The 19173-nt window shown below is 42.7% G+C and overlaps 1 protein-coding gene across 3 annotated transcripts; it reads right to left on the bottom strand.

The window, feature by feature from the left end:
* Positions 1 to 830: 830 nt before the first annotated feature.
* Positions 831 to 19170, bottom strand: PURG (purine rich element binding protein G). 3 transcript variants are annotated; one of them, XM_054986486.1, is made up of 2 exons: positions 19082 to 19170; positions 831 to 17850 (listed from the first exon to the last, which is right to left on the bottom strand). In XM_054986486.1, exon 2 carries the CDS (start codon positions 17839 to 17841, stop codon positions 16948 to 16950), a length of 894 nt encoding a protein of 297 aa, XP_054842461.1. In that variant the 5' UTR covers positions 17842 to 17850; positions 19082 to 19170; the 3' UTR covers positions 831 to 16947. The 3 variants fall into 3 exon arrangements, with proteins under 3 accessions (XP_054842461.1, XP_054842460.1, XP_054842462.1); XM_054986485.1 differs by having other exon boundaries at positions 831 to 17983; positions 19082 to 19097; XM_054986487.1 differs by lacking the exon at positions 19082 to 19170 and adding an exon at positions 19029 to 19079.
* Between the last annotated feature and the right edge of the window lie 3 nt (positions 19171 to 19173).

The following is a 19173-nucleotide window of genomic DNA, read 5'->3' as shown; positions in this document are numbered from 1 at the left end:
GGAATGCTGAATGTTATAGTTAAATTACTCAAGTTAGTTCATTGTTAGGATAAAGCCAATAAGACATTTCTTATAATGGAATGTTCAGGACTGGGAAGAAATAATTCAGATTTAAGATGTCACTGCTGCGGCAAAATTAACATGACTGATATAGTTCATATTTAGTAATCCAAATAATATTTAGGATTTTTCAGGGTTATTTCTACTGGGACAATGGGCGGCCCGAAGCTCAGCAAATCTGTTTAGACTAAGTGCCTATTCAAATGTTTATGTGTAAGGCTCTGATCACCCTGGCCTGGATGGCGCCGGCTAGCCTGAGGTCAAGTCTACAGTTGCTACACAGAGGCAGGCAATGGCACATCACCTTGGTCTGTCTTTTGCCTTGAAAATGCTATTGGGTGTGTGTGTGTGTCATCACCATATGTTGGCTGTGACTTGACGGCACTTCACACGCACAAGACTCCAATCGAGCTCCATGCATGCGCAGCTGCACGTGCCTGCTCATCAATGAGGCCTCATTCAATGGTCCATTACGATTTGTGTTGTCTTCAACATCAACCATTTTTTTTTCTAGGCTACCCATCGACTGCCATGTCTGCTCCTTCAGTCTTACTGAATTTCATTTCTACTACCCCACCCCCAACAACCTTTATTCTTGAAATTATCGTGCCTCCCAAGTATTAATGCAAACTTTAATTTACAGGCACCATACTATATTTGATTGTAACGTCTTTTGTGGCGTCTATATGAATCATGCAGAGGCATAGTAAAAACATAACTTTGAGTGACTCCCCCCCCCCCCCGCCCCGCACTTTCTTGCCTACCGAAAATAAAATCCCCCTGGTAAAACCCCCCATTATGAAAAGTTGTGTGTACAGAAATATATATTTGAAACCATATTATTTTCTACTCTGCCGTCGGTATAATGCAAATACACTTTTGTGCTGTTTTTGTCCATTTTCAAAGTTTTTCCTGATCTTTGGTGTTTTCGAAAGCCTGTGGATGTGTGATGGGTACAAGGGTTGCTTGCTTTTTGTATTTTAGATCAGATTTGTTTAGATGTCCGCTATTTAGGATTTTTTTAAAGTTATAAAATATAGTTTGAATTTCTCTCTACTTTCAGCAATTTACAAAATCCCTAAAAGATATAAGTTAAGTAAAAGTTAGGCACCAGGCAGTGGCCACATGCATGAAAAGCTACCTTCAGACAGCCACCACCTATTTCAAACATACACCCTGTAAAGACTACACAAAGAATGGGGCAGAGCAGGGGGAGAACACATTTAAAAATTCAGTGCTAGTAGTATTTATAAAAGTGCAGTGCTCCATATAATCAGAAAAGTGGCTACAAGTACTTAAAGTGCTAGCGTTGAGAACAGTTTAGGTAAGTATACCCAGCCTTGTTGATAGATACGGTACTTAAGAGAAGAAAAGTAAGAGCTCAGAGCACAGGTCTTGCACATGCCATGGCAAAAGTGCTCTGCATTGCAATTGCTATGTTTAAAGAAATTTGCAGTGCTATAGTTCGGATTATGATTATGTACAAAAAACGTAGACCGTATATAGCTTTATGCTATAACACAAGTCCATAAACTATTTGAAAAGCAAAGGATCAGAGCTTGTTACAAACCTTTCAGAACTTTTGTTCTGAAATCTTTGCTTCTGTGAAGTCAAAAGTCCCTGAACAGCCTGCCAGACAACAGACTCTCTAGGTCAGCTTCGTCAACCATCTAAATATGCAGCTTTCAGAGGAGCCAGCTTCCGGATAACACTTCAAAAAGCAGACTCATAGACTCTTTGCTGATTCATTAAATGTACTTTGCAACAACAAGAACTAGAAAATGCCAGTTAATGAATTAGGTTACAAATGCACTACAACTGAACTTTGTGTTAGATCTTCACTTCATCTGAAAAAGTGAAACAAAACATACTCTCTTATTAACAGGCATTTTTTTGTTATTCTTCTCTCTGTAAAATATATGAGATGCTGAATGCCAATGCATGGTTAAAAAAAACCCCCAGGGAATTACAACAGAGGCCTCAGGGAGCCAAGTATTAGCAATGAACTGTATTTAAACTATGGCTCAGTGAAGAAAAGGGAGGAGAAAGAAGGGCTGCTCCGAGAATCAATAGGCCGGATGGAAAACGGGAGCCAAGCTGATCAGCTACCCTGTTGTTTGGAGGGCACACCGAGTAGATCTGAGAGGAGCTTCTGAGGAAGACGGAAAGATTGACCCCCCCCACCCCTATGAATCTAGTGAGATGGGCATCAGTGTGTGTGTGTGGGGGGTGGGTGGGGTGGGGGTGGGGGGATAATCTCCTGCCACTGTATGGGAAGCTTATTTTACTGGTTTTTTGACATTATGTAAATAACTCCTCCTACCTACAAACACAAACACACACACACACGAATGAGGAAATTAGTAAGGTCAGAGACTTAAATATGTAGTATGCCAGATCCTACCTATAGAACATTTTAAATATCAACTCAAGAGATTAAACTCAAACAAGTTGATTGCATTGTAAGACTCTGACAGCAACCCTTCTAAGCCCATTTACTTCAATGGTCTTTGAAGTCGGAGCAAGGGCAAAATGCGGGTGGCCCAGCCACACACTCATAAATGCCCAGCAGGCAGACCAGAGGGAAGACCTCTGCCAGCCAGGTCCCGCCCCCCAAACCCAGCTGGCACAAGGATGATTGGCTGGCTGAGCATTTTGAATCTGGGGCTGCTCATGCAGCCCCGCAGAGACTCCTGGGCCCTGGGATGAAGGCAGCCACCCTCTGCCATGCCCCCCCCATCTCCCAATCAAGGCCCCAGGTAAGTCTGAGCCTGGGGCTTGTAGCTTAGGATAGCACTGAAAGTTCCTGAACTGGTTGACAACCTGTAATATCATTCAGCTTTGGATTTTTTAAATACAGAAACAAGCTAAACAATTCTGTTAAATAAATGTGTTCCTTGCATTAAGCCTTCCTTAATACCTATGTAGCAGGAGGCTGACAACCAACTGGGAATCCGGAAGGTTTGCTTTAACAAAGTCCTGCCAGCGGCTGTATCAGGAAAATTCTCCACACCACAATTTCCCTCTTCCCAGAGGCTGGGAACTCTTCCTCAACCGATACAGTCAGTTGCGTGAAAAGGATCAAAGGACCGTTGTCTATTCCAACGGGTTCTGAAACTGATCGATCAACTGGTTACTGATCCTGTTACAATGGGGACATCGGCCTCCTTAGATCTGTTGTTCAGGCATCCTAACTGTTGGTAAGATTTGGTGGCCTAATAAGCAGACAAGGAGACTGTTATAATTTCTGGCAGATGGATCTCTGCTTCTGGCTCCAGGGCATGCTAGGTACATTCTCTCTCAGCTGCAGTATTATCTGGCTTTTCTTGAGCTCTCTGAGTTCTTCTTTGTAGCATAAATATCTGCACAGCACCATTAGCAGCTCGGGTAGCCATTAGATCACCAGTTTCTCCAAAGCCGATGCAGAGGTTAGCCTCTGCTTGTCTTACATTTTAATGCTGCAAAACAGTCCCCTTCTGGTTCAGGCCTGAATGTCTTGGAGTATATTCAGCAGTATCATCCTAGCCTCTTGTTACCCATTCAACAGATACATGTGCAAGGGGAAGGCATTTCCAATTTTTTCTGTTTTATACAGACACCAGGTCACTAAAAGCACCATTTCTTGCCTTCTGGCAGCAGAGTATTTATGGCTGATTTTGCACTGAGCAAAGGGGGTGGGGACAGGGAACAACTGAAAAAATTAGTATTTCCCACACTAGTTTTTCATTTACTTGGTTTCGCAAGGTTTGTTTCCACTGTCATCTGTCCCTTGGGCTTAAAGAGGAGTCCAGTCTTGGCAAAGGCATAGTATTAGTTTTACCTGCTTCCAGAATGAGCGCCCAGCAGATGGATGGTGGCTTCCAGGTGAAACGGAGGCTAAAGAAAAGGAGTGGTTGATAGTGGCAGCCTCACTGATCGAATCAGTAAGTATAAGATCTGCTGTGAATCATACCTTCAAGTTTGAGAGGATCTCCTGTCCATTTATCAACACTTCTAGTCTTAGCTGGGTTTCTACGCATCATAGCTATCTTGCATAGTTGTATCTGGACACTATTTTGGAAGGGAAGTTAGGAAGATGGTACCATACTGAATTAATGTTAAATTTAATAAATTTAATTAATATTAATAACTAACTGATAATTAATAAAAGGGAAGATGAACATGTGGTTGGTCTAATTACCACCTTTTCTCTAGCTCTAAGAGGGTTTGGCAAGGAGCAAATCACCCAACACAACCCAAGCCTTTCAGATGGGTATTTAGCAGCTTGTTACCGGTAATGGCACCACACAACTGATTACTGTGCATTTGTTTTTTAAACAATCTGTTTTGATAATTTACTTTTCCCACGTTTGCGCAAGTCATACGGGCCAACTAACTGCAAGGTTCTCAGCATTTGGTCACCCACTGTTCCGAGCAATTAATTTCAGGACAACTAATTCTGAGCAGTATGTTAGAGATGGCCCTGCAAGCTCCCTTCTCGGCTTTCAGAGGATGCAGACAAGTGTCTATCAGCAAGCTTGCTGCGGATCTGCACATTTTTTTGGTCACATGCGTAACAACCTCGTTCACAGAACTGAGCCCAGGAACAACCATTTCTTCCTAATTCCAGAAGAGGTCAGCTGTGTAAGGTGCTGATTGGCTGGTCAGTCATAAAGCCTTCTCCCTCCCCAGATATCTGTGCATAATACAGATTTGCTTACCCTTATGACAATCACAAAGGTGCTCCTCACCACCACTAGGAGCAGTGTCACAAATAGAAAACAAACACTACAGACTAGCTTTTAAAAAAATAAAACATACCAGGTTCGTGAAGGTTTTTTTTTTTAAAAAAGCTGACAACCTACTGGAATAATCACTGCTAATGTTTACAGAAGAAAAGATGGTGGTAGTGAGCAGGGCAAGTGCCAGGTTTTTGTGGGGGGGGGGGCCTGGGCAGAAAGTGTCAGGGGACCCTTATGCCCACTACTAGGCTCCCCTTCTTGCCCTGCCACCCATGTGCCCCCACCTGTGTGTGTGTCCATCCTTTGCCTACTCGCAAGCTCTCCCACCCCCTGCAGTCACCGCCACCCACACTGTCTGCATGTGCCTTCCCCAACGGTGCTGGGTGGTGGGTGCGGCTAGGAGTGCTCCTGCCATGGCCACCAGAAATGCCGATGCTCTGTGCCTCACTCACATGCCTTTCTCCAGCAGTGCCGTATGCAGCTGGGAGCAGAGGTAACAGAGCATTTGCAAGCAGGCGGGGGGGCGGGGGGGAGTGTGAGTGCAGGTGCCAAAGGAGATGCAGGAGTATGGAGTCAGTGGGCCCCGCCAGAAGCCACAGGCCCCGGCAACCGCCTGGCCCTGCCATGTGTTTATACTGGCCCTAGTGACAAGGAAAGAGCAGACCACACCGCAGTGGGGGAAAAAACACCCTCCAGCTCCTGTAGGGAGTACAATACAGTACAGTAGTATGCATACTGTACGTTAGTGTGTACTCTACAATCTTTTGAGCACATTGTTTTACAATAATGATCATACCCTGTATGAAAGATAAAAAGGAAGAACTTGCCCCAAGCCTACTAAAGCTGCCAGGTTCCGGCAAGGATGCGTGCTGCAGACCTACTGCACACAAACCAAGGGAGACAGGGCGTGGTAAGGACCCACATCACAGGCCTATGCCCAACGAAGACAGTATAAGTGTAGCCCTGTTAGTGGGCCTGATTGTGATCACTGCTGAGCTATGGACACTGAGGTCCATAGCTGAGAAAAAAGGGGAACAGATTCACCACTGGATAAAGCTCCATGAGCCAGGGTAGAAGGTATCGCTCAGCCTCTTCCTCAGACTCCAGCAGCAAAGAGTGGGAGCAGCCAACCACAAAACGTACCCAGAGGCAGGCCTTACAGGGGAAGCTCATCAGCGAGCCATTAGGCTGGCCAAGACACCACACACATTAAGAAACCAGCTGAGCGAAGGGCTGGAAAGGAGAGTGCTTCAAGCGCAGAGTGGAGGCACCGCGAGGGAACATCGGCTCTTCTTGACTAAGAGAAGCTTCTATATGCCGAGTCAGACGATTGGTCTGCCAAGGACAATGCTACATACTCTGACTGGCAGAGTCTTTCAGGTGACCTACTAACTAGAGATACCAGGGACTGAACCCAGGGTCACCCGCAGGCAAGCCAGATACTGAACCACTGAGACGTGGCCTCGCGTCAAAGGGACCTTCTGAAATAACGGAGTATTGCACAATTGGGATCTGCTTGCCGGGTTTGGCTGTTTGGGTTTCTCAGGAGTAAGGGGTTTGGCACATACCCAGGATCCAAAGATATAGAAAAGGTGACCCTCATATGCTGGCACGGATGACCTATTGAAAGGTAAAGCTTTCACAGAAGGTGCAGAAGGGCACCCTAAAGATTAAATATGTGGACTGTTTTTTTCCTGCTCGGTGCTGGCAGGGAAAAAAGACCAAAAACCAAGTAGTAAGAACAGTAAAGAGGGGATGGAGGACCCTGCTGAGAACTGCAGAACAAGATGTTGGGGTTCACCTTCTGTCCAGATATGATGGCATCTTCATACCCAGGCAGTCTGGCGCATTATTAAATATTTCAAAATAGACCTGTAGGGCAGCAGGTGCCATGGTGACACTGACACAGCATGAGAAGTTCATTTGTGGATTTGCTGAGAGTTTGCAGCATAATGGTTTGGGCTCAGAACCAGTAACAGCTTCTACCAACCACTGCAGGGTGCAATTCTTTCCTTGGGGTATTCTGGAATTATAACTGAGGGAGAAGATGCCTTTGGAAGCGATGTCAATTTGCATGGCTTGGTTCCTCCCGTAGGGATTGCTCAGTCAAGGCTCTCGGTCCCCCAAGTCCACTTGGCTGCATCCAGAAGCCTGAGTTTCAAGGGCCTTTTAAGAAGACTCTGGCTCTGGTTGGCCCTAGGGAAGGGGGGGGGGGTGGCAGCAGATACTTGGGATTTCCTGGAATTCTTCCCGACTGCAGTTGAAGTTTGCTAACGGCAAGAGGAGTTCCATGATACACCTTTGGTGCAGTCATCAGGTAGCAGGGATGGTCAATAGCCAGTCATCTAACCAGAGTGGCTCATATACTTGTCTGCTAGCATCTGTTCTTCAAGCTTGCCATGTGCACATGAAGCAAGATTTTGATCTTGGGACGCTGGTATAGGACTTACACTGCAGCCTTTCCCAGAACAGCTGTGGGCCCTCAGGAAAGCCATAATGCAGGGAATATTCTAGTTCAGGTAAAAATGTCTTGCCTCTCAAGCCTCGGCTGCGGATTGGTCACGTCAGAAGAAAATGTGGTGATAACTGGTCTCTGTTAAGGAGCAGGGCTTCATTCGCATTCTTATCCAAAATGATTTATTTAGGAAAGCTTTCCAGTTTCATGCATGTTTTATAGGTCACAAAGAGTGCTGGAAGGCTGAAGGTCGGTATGTTTGATTGCAGTTATACCTTTCTAAACCCACTGACTACAGTGGACTGAGAAGGATATGATTTTTTTTAGAATTGCAGTGTTAGTCAGTTGACAATATTGTGTGTCCAAACTATATCATCCACAGCATCAAAGAATCATTCACTTTCACACCTTCTAATATGATATGCACCGTCGTTGGTCATTAATGACCTTGTTCCATTTGCATTGGCCAAACTATCTCAAGGCAAGAGAATGCATTGATGCAAGAGAAAGGATGCAAAATCCGATATCCAATATGATAACAATCTCTCATGACATCCTGTAAAAGCTGGACTTTTGGCCCTCTTACTGATTTTTTGTTAAAGTGGTGTGGGAAAAGTCATTTGTTATACGATACAACCATTTATTTACTTACATTATGCTTAATAATGGAAATAAGGAGCTAGCAAGTTATCATGGATGCCGCCCACTTATCTGGGCGAACCTTTTCTCCTGTTTTATGCCTTCCAATTATCCAAACTTTGCAGGTGGCTTAGAGTTTTAAATGTATGTTACTACCCATCAATAAAAGAAATGGTCCTTCCATCTAATGGAAAACACGGATCTGCCCAGCAATTATTATTAGCTCATGCCTGAGTTTGAGATTATTAGTTTTTCCAGGGCAGAGCAGTTGTGACAAAGCAGAAAGGGCAGACTAAAGTCAAGTGGGACACTGGAGCCAAGAAGCATCTTATAGTTTAGAGTTCAACTATCATCTATCTATAAAAAGTAGTCATGGCTGCAATCTACAAGACTGCATGGCTGCAATCTGCATGGCTGCAAAGTAGTCATGGCTGCAATCTGTTATGATCATTTGTGATCATAACAGTATGAGAAAAGTCATGCTGGAACAGACCAAGGACCTATCTAGTCCAGAATCCTCATTCATACAGTGGTCAACCAGACGCCTTGGAAGGCCTACAGCCGGGGCAAAGGCAAAAGCCGCTCCCTGACGTTGCTCCCTCCCTTTGTATTCAGAGGGTTCTGTCTCTGAATTTGGAGATTTCATTTAGTGATCATGGCTAATTCCTCTTTCACAAATTTGTCTAACTCCTTTTTAAAGCCAACTAAACTAGTGGCCACCACTAGCTGCCCTGAGCCTATCTGTGGGGAGGGCGGGGTATTAATCAAATCAATAAATAAAATAAATACATCCTGTGGCAGTGAACGTGACAACTTACTCATTGAGTGAAGAAGTACTTCCTTTGGCCTGCCCCAAATCCGATGCCCATCAATTCCACTGGGTGCCTGTGAGTTCTAGTAAAGAGTATGAATTTATCTGATCCTAGATAAACCACTGCTTCTGGTGTCCACCACCCCAAAAGGATATTGGGACACTGAAAAGCATTCAAATAAATCTTTCTGCTCTTAATTTATATTTTACGATATAAATAGGTAATTTTATCCAAGAATCTTCAAGGAAGCTACCCGATATTAAGAAATCTTTAGGTCTACTCTCTAACAAGAGAACTGCATATATATAAATCTAGAAATAGGATGTTAAAGTTTAACAAAAATCTCAATAAGGAGAAAATAAATATTTAGAAATAAGAAAAGACAGCTTCTGTAGCAAATTTTTTTTCCTGATTCATAGCCTTTCTACCAAGCTTGCATAATCATTTCAGTGATATGGTTGAATTCAGCCACAAATTGTTTTCCTTGTGTAGGTTTCTTAATGTAGTATGAAAACCTTCTAAAATCCTTTAGCTCTGAAGTGGGGTTTCTATTAGGGGTGATTGCCCCACTCTCCAACACAATGTTCTTTACTAAATAACCCAAAAGCTCTTCATCAAATCAAATCAAAATTATATCACTATGTGATTCAAATAACAAAAGACCTAAAGGAAACTTGTTAAGCAAAAAAGCCAAATTTTAATTTTTTTATTAGAAAAATTCAATGAGAGGCTGGGAAAATACACACTATTGGGGTGGGGCAGGAATAAAAGTGAACAAGCAAAACTGACATATCTTTTCACAATAATAATCTCAGACAGATCATCCCAGTCTACCCTAAAGGACTGAAGCTACAATTATAGCCAACAAGGCCACCCTCCAGATTCTTCTGGACATTTTCTCTTTTATTCCTCCTTTCCGAGGCCTGTTATTTGCCCACATCTCCTCCCTCTGTCCCTCCTTTTCCTCTCATTCCTTTGAAGAACTCTCTTCTCCAGTCTTTTTTCCTTTGGTTCCTTCTCACTTTACCCACTGCTGCTTCTTCTGCTCATCTTTCTTTAAATGGCCCTTGTCTAAATGCTGGCCTCCCCCCAACCCCCACCTGGTCTTAGCCTTCCTCTTCCTTTTCCTTGTTCTTCAGCAATCCCTACTCTAAGCTCCTTCTTCCCAAAGAGTCCCCCTCTGATGCTCAGACTGTGATATCATTGCTAACTCAGCCTCTGCAGTATTAGCACTGCTCAGCAAATCAGTGCCAGAGGCTTCATTGCTGCCACAAAAACCCTCAGTGAATTATAATATACATTCCACACATCAGATATATTTATCTCAGTCTAGGGCCCTAAGTGCTGGACAAAGTGCGTAGGGGTCAACAGCAGAAGCAGACGCCCACGTTCCCTTAAAAACCAAATTATTTTTTTTACTTTCTGAAGCAGCACAGAAGGTGTGTGTGTGTGGGGGGGGGGAATCGGTGAAAGGCTATACATTTTTTGGCATTAATGAAGAGAACATGTTTGCTTCCTAGTCAAGTTTCCTGTATTTTGCAAATGTTAGTGTGGTTTTGCTGTATAAATGTTTTAGCAGCTTCACAGAACCTCCATTTTCTGCTCTGATTTTTTAAAATCATCTAATTTCAAAGAATCCAGCTGAACTGGTTTTACACACCAGAGCTGGCAGTAAATGCTGCTAACATGTCAATTTTCACCTTACATGAAAGAAATCCAAGCCCAAACTATTACATATGATATAAGAGAAGAATGCTAGGAATGGCAAAATGAACAAAAAAAAAATCTCCCCTCATCCAAAATACATTGTTTGTGAAATAGAGGAAAAGATCTACATCTCTAGCATCTTCTTCAAAACACAGTAATATGGTACAGATGTACTATGGGTTCATGTGTTCCCTGCCCCACCCCCGCAAACAAATCCTCTCTCCCTTACATGCTTTGCTTTGACTATGGTGTGGCATCCCTTGAAATCTAGGTTTGGAGTGGGTTTACAAACCATAGTTACAAAGAAATGTGGTTAGCATTAACCATGGTTTGTGTTGATGTACACCATGATTAATGGCAATGCAGATGGAAGAACATATAATGAAAGTAAATTACAGAAGGCAGAGGAGAGTTCATGCATGAGAGGGGAGGAAGGAAAACAAGACGCACAAGCCGACAGCATGCAGTCAATCTGCTATACGTGATGGGGAGATGGGAATGTGGGAGCTGCCATGAGATTCTGATAGCTATCCATCATTTTAGGGCTATGTTTTATGTTACATTTAAAATGTACAAATGCTATCAAGAGAGATGTATCCACGTTTTAAAAAATAAGTAAGAACACAATATAGTATTTGAAACATACTACATGCATCTATCTCAAAAAGGGGGGAAATTGTCAAGATTTAGAATGGTTTTGTTAGTGTTAAAACTTGCACATAGGATTGCTTTTAAAATTAATTGTTTTGATCTGCAAAAAACTATTCTGTTCAGATGAGAAGTCTTAATGACAGTAATAGAATTATTTCAGAAATTGTGGCAGGAATGCAACTTATAGGTAGGTAGGTAGGTAGGTAGGTAGGTAGGTAGGTAGGTAGGTAGGTAGGTAGATAGATAGATAGATAGATAGATAGATAGATAGATAGATAGATAGATAGATAGATAGATAGATAGGATTTACTTACGGAAATTTAGTCAAGAATATTGTGCTAATATGTCAGACATATCTGACACAGTTAATGTAGATGTCATACAATCTAACAGTGTGAATCCCAAAATTGTTATTGATCTACTGATTAATTAATTTAAACTAGGTAATGGTTGATTCTAAAACAGGATGAATTCAGCCTTTCTTCCATTCTTGGTGTGCATTTAAAACTGAAAGGCAATTCTAAATGCACAATCATCAGGTTTCTGATGAGTGAACATCAGAAAGGCAATTTTAAATGCACTTCTACCATGTTTCTGAGTCAACTGATATTGATATAGGAAGGCTGATTTTAACTCTATTATGGTTTACAATTCATATGAGATTTGGGTTTCCTGTCACCAGCAAAGAAATGTTTCCAGTGAGGCCTTACAAACTATTCTGCTAGGCTAGTATCACAAATATTTGTGTTATATTGCCATCACAAGGATGCTTTTTTTTCATTAGGAAGCAGATATGATGGCAGAATTGCCTAGGACTAGAGTACGTTACTGCAATGGATTAACTCCAAAGACGGGACCTTACTGAGAATTATGCCGTTTAAATCTAATTTAACCAATTAACCAAACGCAGGGAGCAATCCTAAGCAAGTCTACTTAGAAGCAAGTTTTGTTTTATTCAGTGAGGCTTACTCTCAGGAAAGTGTTTTTAGGACTGCAGGCACAGTACCTTATTCTAGTTTACAATTACAGAATGTATTTAGGAAACAAAAGTGATTTTGAAAGCCATGACATGGAAAAACTGAGTTTCATTTCAAACAATACAACAGAAAACAACACGTAAAATTATTAAAATGCACACTTATAGTGTACATATGTATCTGTATCAGCACAGTGGAACTATAAACAGTTCAATTCATTTCCTCAAACTGTAGATAATCTACAGTGGGACTAAACAATAAAACAAACATGTTGCTACTGCACAAAATTACTACAGTTTCCACTAACAGGCTTGTCAGTAAATGGACATCAGGCCACTGAACCATGCTGGCTCTCATCTTTATAGAGTAATTAAGCCATTTTAATAAACCGTTAAGGGGAAAAACGCACATAATTTCATTAACATGCATATAACACCAAAACCCTCTTACAACCCCAAAGAAATACCATATTGATGTTTTGAATAATTTTATAAAACCACCAGTTTTAAATTAGTTGATGTCTGTTTTTGAGGTTAAATTTGTTTCATATAAATATCAGTAGCATTTGCAACTTGCAGTTAAAATATTACATGAAACACTATATATATCCAATGCTAGATCTTCATACCACGTCTTACAGTCCTTTCTTCACATTAAGGAGCCATTTTACTTTTCCCTGCTATTTTTTTCCCAACTCTAGTGAGAGGCCTGCCTCTCTGAATTCTGTACCAAAATCTACTAAAAACATTTTTAAATGTATTATTTTGAAAATGAGGAATAACTAATAGATTAAACAGCTTGGTGAACTAAACGTTTACCTGATATCTCTGCTTAGCGAAAGCTGGTTTTAAAACTGGGCAGAGAATCAAGATAAAAATATTTCACCGAGAACTGATTAATATACAATAATATGAATACATTACAGATACAGTTGCTGCAAACATTAATTTCTATATATAATCAGATATATTAACATCTTAGGATCGGTTCACACTGTACTTTTCCCCCTACATGCAGATGGTCCTCAACTGCCTACTGTGTAAAAAAGGTGCGTGAACACAGCCGACAGCAGCTCTCCTCATAGTGGTCATTGGGAAACCAAAGTAACTGTTCACGGTACTGGTGTGTACTGGTGCATATGTTACTTTTTACTTGGTGAGTATGAGCAAGTGCTTCAATGAGGATGGCGCAGGACTGCTTGCATGTAAGAGAAAGGGCACTGTGAACCGGACCTCAGAGTAGTATTATTAAAGCATAGGGCTTTCCCCCCTTAAATACACATGTATGCTGTTACTAATGTGAAATAGTATCCTACACAGCTCTACTTCTTAAGCCTTTCAGGTTTTAACATATGAGATATATTTGCTTCCCATTGTTCTGGGCATAAGAACAAGGACAGCATTTCTGTAAAATTTTCACCTAAAACTTCCTTGCATTTCACCAAGTTGTTGGTTTAACCAAAATTGGTGCAATGTGCTATATACGGTACGTCCTAGTTACTCTAAATGTATTATTGAACTCTCTTATATCATTATGCTATTTGAATATCTTTCTAGATATGTACTTTAGCAAAAATCCCTCCCACAAGTTAACATTAAGTTGAGAGAATCAGCACAAGTGGCCTCCTACAAACCTGTAAAAGCTGCATGAAACCCAGGCCCCCTAAAATAACGTTTTAGGGGAGGAGGGGGATTATGCAACCAAACCACAAATGAGACCGTTTTACTTAACCCAGGTCAACTGTAGGAATAAAATACTTGTAAAATGAAACACATTTGCAGTTTGACTTTCAAAAATGTCGATTATCCTCAAATTCAGCTGGAGTCAGAGAATACCCAACATTTCTGAAACATACAGGCATTTTGAAATTAATTTCAACATAGTGCCTATTCTTCTCCATCATGCCAATGTAATATTAGATCACTGACAGACATGCATGCAGAAGGCCGTTTTTATACTGACGTAGCCTATACGTTATACTGAAACACACTGTACCAGACCAGTAGCAGAAATGTGCTTCTATTGTTTATAAAATATAAAGTGCATTATTATGAAATCACAAAACTGACAGACTTTCTGTCTGGACCATACAGTTTTAGAAGAGAGGTCAGGGCTTTCGTGTAAAATTCTCTCATGAGAACAGATCGCTCAAGAGGTGCAGATGGGATTTCAGCCACCCTGTCCTCCTGGAATTGTTTTTGGCCATGCTTTTTTTTTTTTTTTTTAGTGCAAATAAGCTTGTGTTTTTCTCAAGTTTAAGGGACGTGGCATTTTGGGGATGCAAAGACTATTTCTTTACATTGTCACAGACCCTCCTGCAAACAAGCAACATGCTATTGCCACTCTCCAAAGATGGGGATCCACTGCTTGATGTAAAGAGAAACTCTTTCCCAAATCACCATTTAAGCTCTTGGCTTATTTTGACTATATAACTCCTGAAACTGAAGATGTGAAATAAAATTAGTACTTCCTATGGATAAGCCAAAACCAGTATGTCTACTCTATATAGGAGGTGGCAAGTTTAAGGCTCACGTGTAGTCAATCTCAGATGCCCACATGCTCACTTAAGTGCATTCGTTGATTTGGTTAACATGGCAACCTGCGCTTGTAGACGTATGCAAACAGGACCCCATTTGACAGAAAGGGAATAAAGAAACTGGCAGGTGACAATAACCACCAGCTGAGCATGGGATACTTGCTTTATTAATCCAAAAACCGACTAAAAATAGTGACACAAATTTACACAAGCCAATATGTTAACTAATACGAGTATCTGTAGTTTGCGGATGGAAAAGCTGTATTTTCTTCATCACTATTTAGTCATATAATTAGTATTCCTTTCTCCATTAAAAGTTGATCAGGCGAGCGCAAGATGATTTCTGCAAAATGTACTTAATAGGGCAGTGCAAAGTTCCAATGAAAGAATGCAGATCGATACAAGTATTACTTTAAAATTAAATTTGTTGTAAGTGGATGGGAGAAATCCCCCTTATCAATACAGGGATTAGGAGAATGTGAGCATCAGGAGTTCCTACATTCACAGATCCCATATGCTGGAATCCCTTGACAATATTGCCACTAGTACAGGCATTGAGACGTGCAGCAGCAAATCAACAATATGGTAATTTAGGCCTACACTATTCACTATACCTCTGCCACCAACAACAGTACACAGGACACTTTTATCACTTCCGACACCCTTGGGACATCACTTAATGCATGAGCCAGAATTTTTGTAGCCTTTCATGGCCCAGCAGGTAATAAAAAACAACCAAATAAAGCATCTTAACGTTTAAATTAGACATTATTCATTAGCTGCTTTTTTTTTTTTAAGTACACTAGACAAATCGCAGGTACAAATCACTTAGATTAGGGAAAATCACCTAAAACAGTGAAATTAAAGTCAACGCTTCTCTTTTGTCACAACAGTAACACATCTTTCTAATGTTCCTTTGGTGATTTTGGTGCTAGCTCATTTCCCCCCTTTTTGTTTGTAAATGGAACTATTTTGACAACTTTGGGGACCAAATTAAATGTCAGGCTATGCTCTCCCCCTTCACATACGTCTCAGGGCAATATGGGGGAAAGAGCATTGCTTACATATAAGGAGGTACTGAAATAGAAAATATAAGTTGGATAAAATCAAAGCTAAAGTTACAACTTAGTTTGGATAATCAAGCATCTGAATATGAAAAGTAATTACTATTTCAATAGTAAGAAAACTAATACATGCAGAGAGTCCCTCTGATGGAAAACTTCAGTGTGGTTGCATTTCTGAATGCGTAAAACGGAATGTTTAACACTGCAATAATTGCACAGTATTAAGGTCTAAAGCACAAGCTTCAGCGGTTCAAAGACAAAACTCCCGGACCCCAGATTAAAATCTGTTTTTATGGAATTAAATTTTCTTTAATAAAATAATAATTTTGAATGCTAAAATATTTTAAAAGGCAAGGTTAATACAGGGAAGTGCTGATGGCTGTTAGAGAATGCTTCAACAGCACCAATGTGAAATCATTTGATACCAATTAAGTGATGCACCAAAATCTCTCAAGGCATTTTTTCAAAGTATACAGAAAAAAACAAAAGTTCTTCTACTTTTCCACATCACGCATGCATTTAGCCTCCCTATTCAGAGAGTCAATCCCAACCATAACTCACCTACCAAATTCCCACATCACAGCAACTTGCTGGAATCCCTTTGCACCACAAATATAAAAATAGCTTTTGAAAAATTTGTAACACTATTTAAATAAACTCTCCTCAAAAGATGTAAGCTGTCCATAAAAATGAATGATTCATGACCAACATTAATTTGAAACAACCTTTTAAATCAAAGGTGGATTTATGTTACCAGGACAGACACATATTATTGGGTTATCACACAATTAACCATAACATTAATTACTGGCCAATACAATACAGAGGTTTGATTTCCCCTCCCCCACTCAAGATTTTTATCAGAAGGTAACCAGCAGACACTTACTTAAGGTGCCTTTCCCAAAACAAGTATTTATAATTTAAATATCAGTTTTGGTCATAAATGCTCTATGGTTAATATTAGAAGATATTAAATCCATCTGGCTTACTTGTATCACCTTACAGTGCAATGCAAACCTTATACAGATTCTTTAAGAGGTCATACCAACAGATTTAGTACTATTATACATAATTTCATAGTCTTTTAGAGGTTATGTATCAGAATCATTTAAACTTGGGTGGTTAACTATGTCTGTAAGAATCAGAGAGATGTTACTGGGTATAATTTAGCATAATAACCAGACCCTTTGAAGTATTATGTCTATTGGAGTTACTTACTAACAATAGGGAAGAACTTACAAAAGAAAGGCAGCTTCTTCCAAATGCTGTATATCAGTACCTCTAGCCAATTTTCTCTTTTGCTGCTTGGCCTGTTGAAATACATTCTAATCAAGGCCCTCTTGTTCTTCACCACTGTCCCCTCTGACATCCATTCTTTTCTCTTTATGGCCGTTGTAAATTCTCCTCATTTCCTCTTCATACTTGATAAAGTTTTCCCCAAATCTTGTCCATGCTTTGTATGGGACAGTGATGGTGTTACGGTATGGAGGTCTCACTTCACTTACCTTCAAAAAAATACCATACCTGTTAGACCCCACATCAAAGTAGAACCTCTTGTTGTCCACTCTGAAGGAAGTCCCCTCTGGGAGTTCAGGAGGCTCATCACCTCCACTTCTCCGTTCTTCTATGTCTCCTTCACCATATTCTTCAATGAGCTGGACCAAAGCATCCCTGAACTCAATCATTCCCTGTGCTGGAAGAACAATAGTCTGTTCTTGTCCCAAACTGTGACCAAAATATCCTATCATGCCCGGTCCTCTAATCAAGGTCTGTCTAATTCTTAAGAAACGCCCACGTTGATTTTCCTTCAGGTCTAGGTAATACTTCCTATTGTCTCTTTCAATATACTCAGTTTTTAAGACACTATGAAGATGCTCTTCAGATCCAACAGATGCTGGAGGGGACGGCAAGTGGTGATGTTGCCGCCTTCGCGAATCTTGCTCTTTAGAGCCATTAGAGTGATCATTCCGGTGACTCTGGCTGCCTTTCAGGCCCAAGTGGGCATAGTGTTCGATGAAGTCTCCCAGACAATCCTTCAACTCAGCAGCCACAGACAAGGAGAGAGTCAGCTTGCTTTTCCTGATATTGTCCTGCCTGCCTCTTCCTATCCAGACTTCGGCTATCTTCAGGAAGCGGCCTCGGGAACTCTGCTTCACATCCAGATAAAACCTCTTTTTTTGGATGTCCACTCTTTTGGAGGCCAGCTCCTGGATCTCCATGCAGCCCGCCTGAGAAGAGGAGGCAGGATAATGATACTGCTGCTGGGACTGGGAGTAAATGCTCCTGTGTAGGCCAGAGCCCCCCACACTCCTTCCTCCTCCTCCTCCTCCTCCTCTGCCTCTCTCCATCTTTACCAATCAACTGAAAATAACAAATATATAACAAAGATGCATAACACCATAGATATCCAAGGGGCCTATTCTGCTTTCCCGGCAAAAGCCTCTCACACATCATTCGTTTCCCTTGAAAGACTCTTCAATAACAGTCTTGCCTTTTATTCTAACACGCTGCCGTGCAGAAGTACTGAGAGGGCAGAGCTGTATCTGGCCCATAGTACATAATAATGGACCCAAGGGGATTTGAAGCATTTTCTGGCATGGAGATGGGGAAAGGCTTCTCTTGCTAAATTTAGGTGTCCAACTTTTGTTCAAGGCACAGGAAAAGAGGCAGTTTAGGGTGGGAGGCGATAAGCCAGGTCTTTTCGTTTTTGTCCTTCGCTGCTTCTCCTCTCGGACAGCGTTTTGACACCCTTAGCGGGTGAAGCCTTTCCCCTCGCTTAATTTCTCAGCCCCCTCAGCGTCACCTGTCAAGCCTCCCTGTGTCAGGGGACGCCGCTCCACAGGCCGCAGAAGGCGGGCGAAAGGAAGCGGGCGGCCTGAGGCGGTGCCCCCCCCCCCCGCGCTGAAAAACCGGCCCTGGGCCCGCGCCTGCCTGTGCAGAGGCGCCCCCGTCTCCACCCAGGCATCTCCCCGGGAGCCGCCGCCGCCGCCCAGGACGGCCCGGCCAGGCCAGTTCCCCTGCCGGGGCGCCATACGAGACACGGCAGCGGGGGCAGCCAGAGCGAGAGGCGGGCGGACGCGGAAGGAACGGGCCTCGCTCCGCCGCCCGGCAGGCCTCGCCAAGGCAGCAGGCCAAGCCCCCCCCCCCTGCCCCGCTCCCGCTCTGCTCCCCCCGGGGGGGGGTCCCTTCACGCCGCGTCCCGCAAACCGGAGGCCGCGGCCCAAGCCCAGGGGCGACCCTGCGGGGCACGGGGGCGCCTGCGTGTGGGGGGGGGGGCTGCCCACCCTCTCGCCCTTCGCGCCTCCCGAAGTCCGCGGCCCTGGAGGTGGGGTGGGGGTGGGTGGGGGGCAGGGCCCGGCCCCTCCCGCTCTCCCGGCGCCCCCCCCCCTCCGCGCCCCAGCCCTACCTAGGCGGCCTTGCTAGCGACCCTCCCCATCCACTCCGAGGCGGGGCACTTACTCCATCCCGTCAGCTGCCCCTCGCCGCTGCCCGCCCGCCTGCCGCGCTCGCCGCTCGCTGGCCTGGCCCCGCCGCGCTCGCCTTCTCCGCGC

The sequence above is a fragment of the Eublepharis macularius genome, chromosome 8 (assembly GCF_028583425.1).
Source record: "Eublepharis macularius isolate TG4126 chromosome 8, MPM_Emac_v1.0, whole genome shotgun sequence".
NCBI classification, from domain to species: Eukaryota; Metazoa; Chordata; class Lepidosauria; order Squamata; family Eublepharidae; genus Eublepharis; species Eublepharis macularius.
Note: the sequence above shows the minus strand (reverse complement) of the source record. Positions and strands in the feature narration are given on the sequence as shown.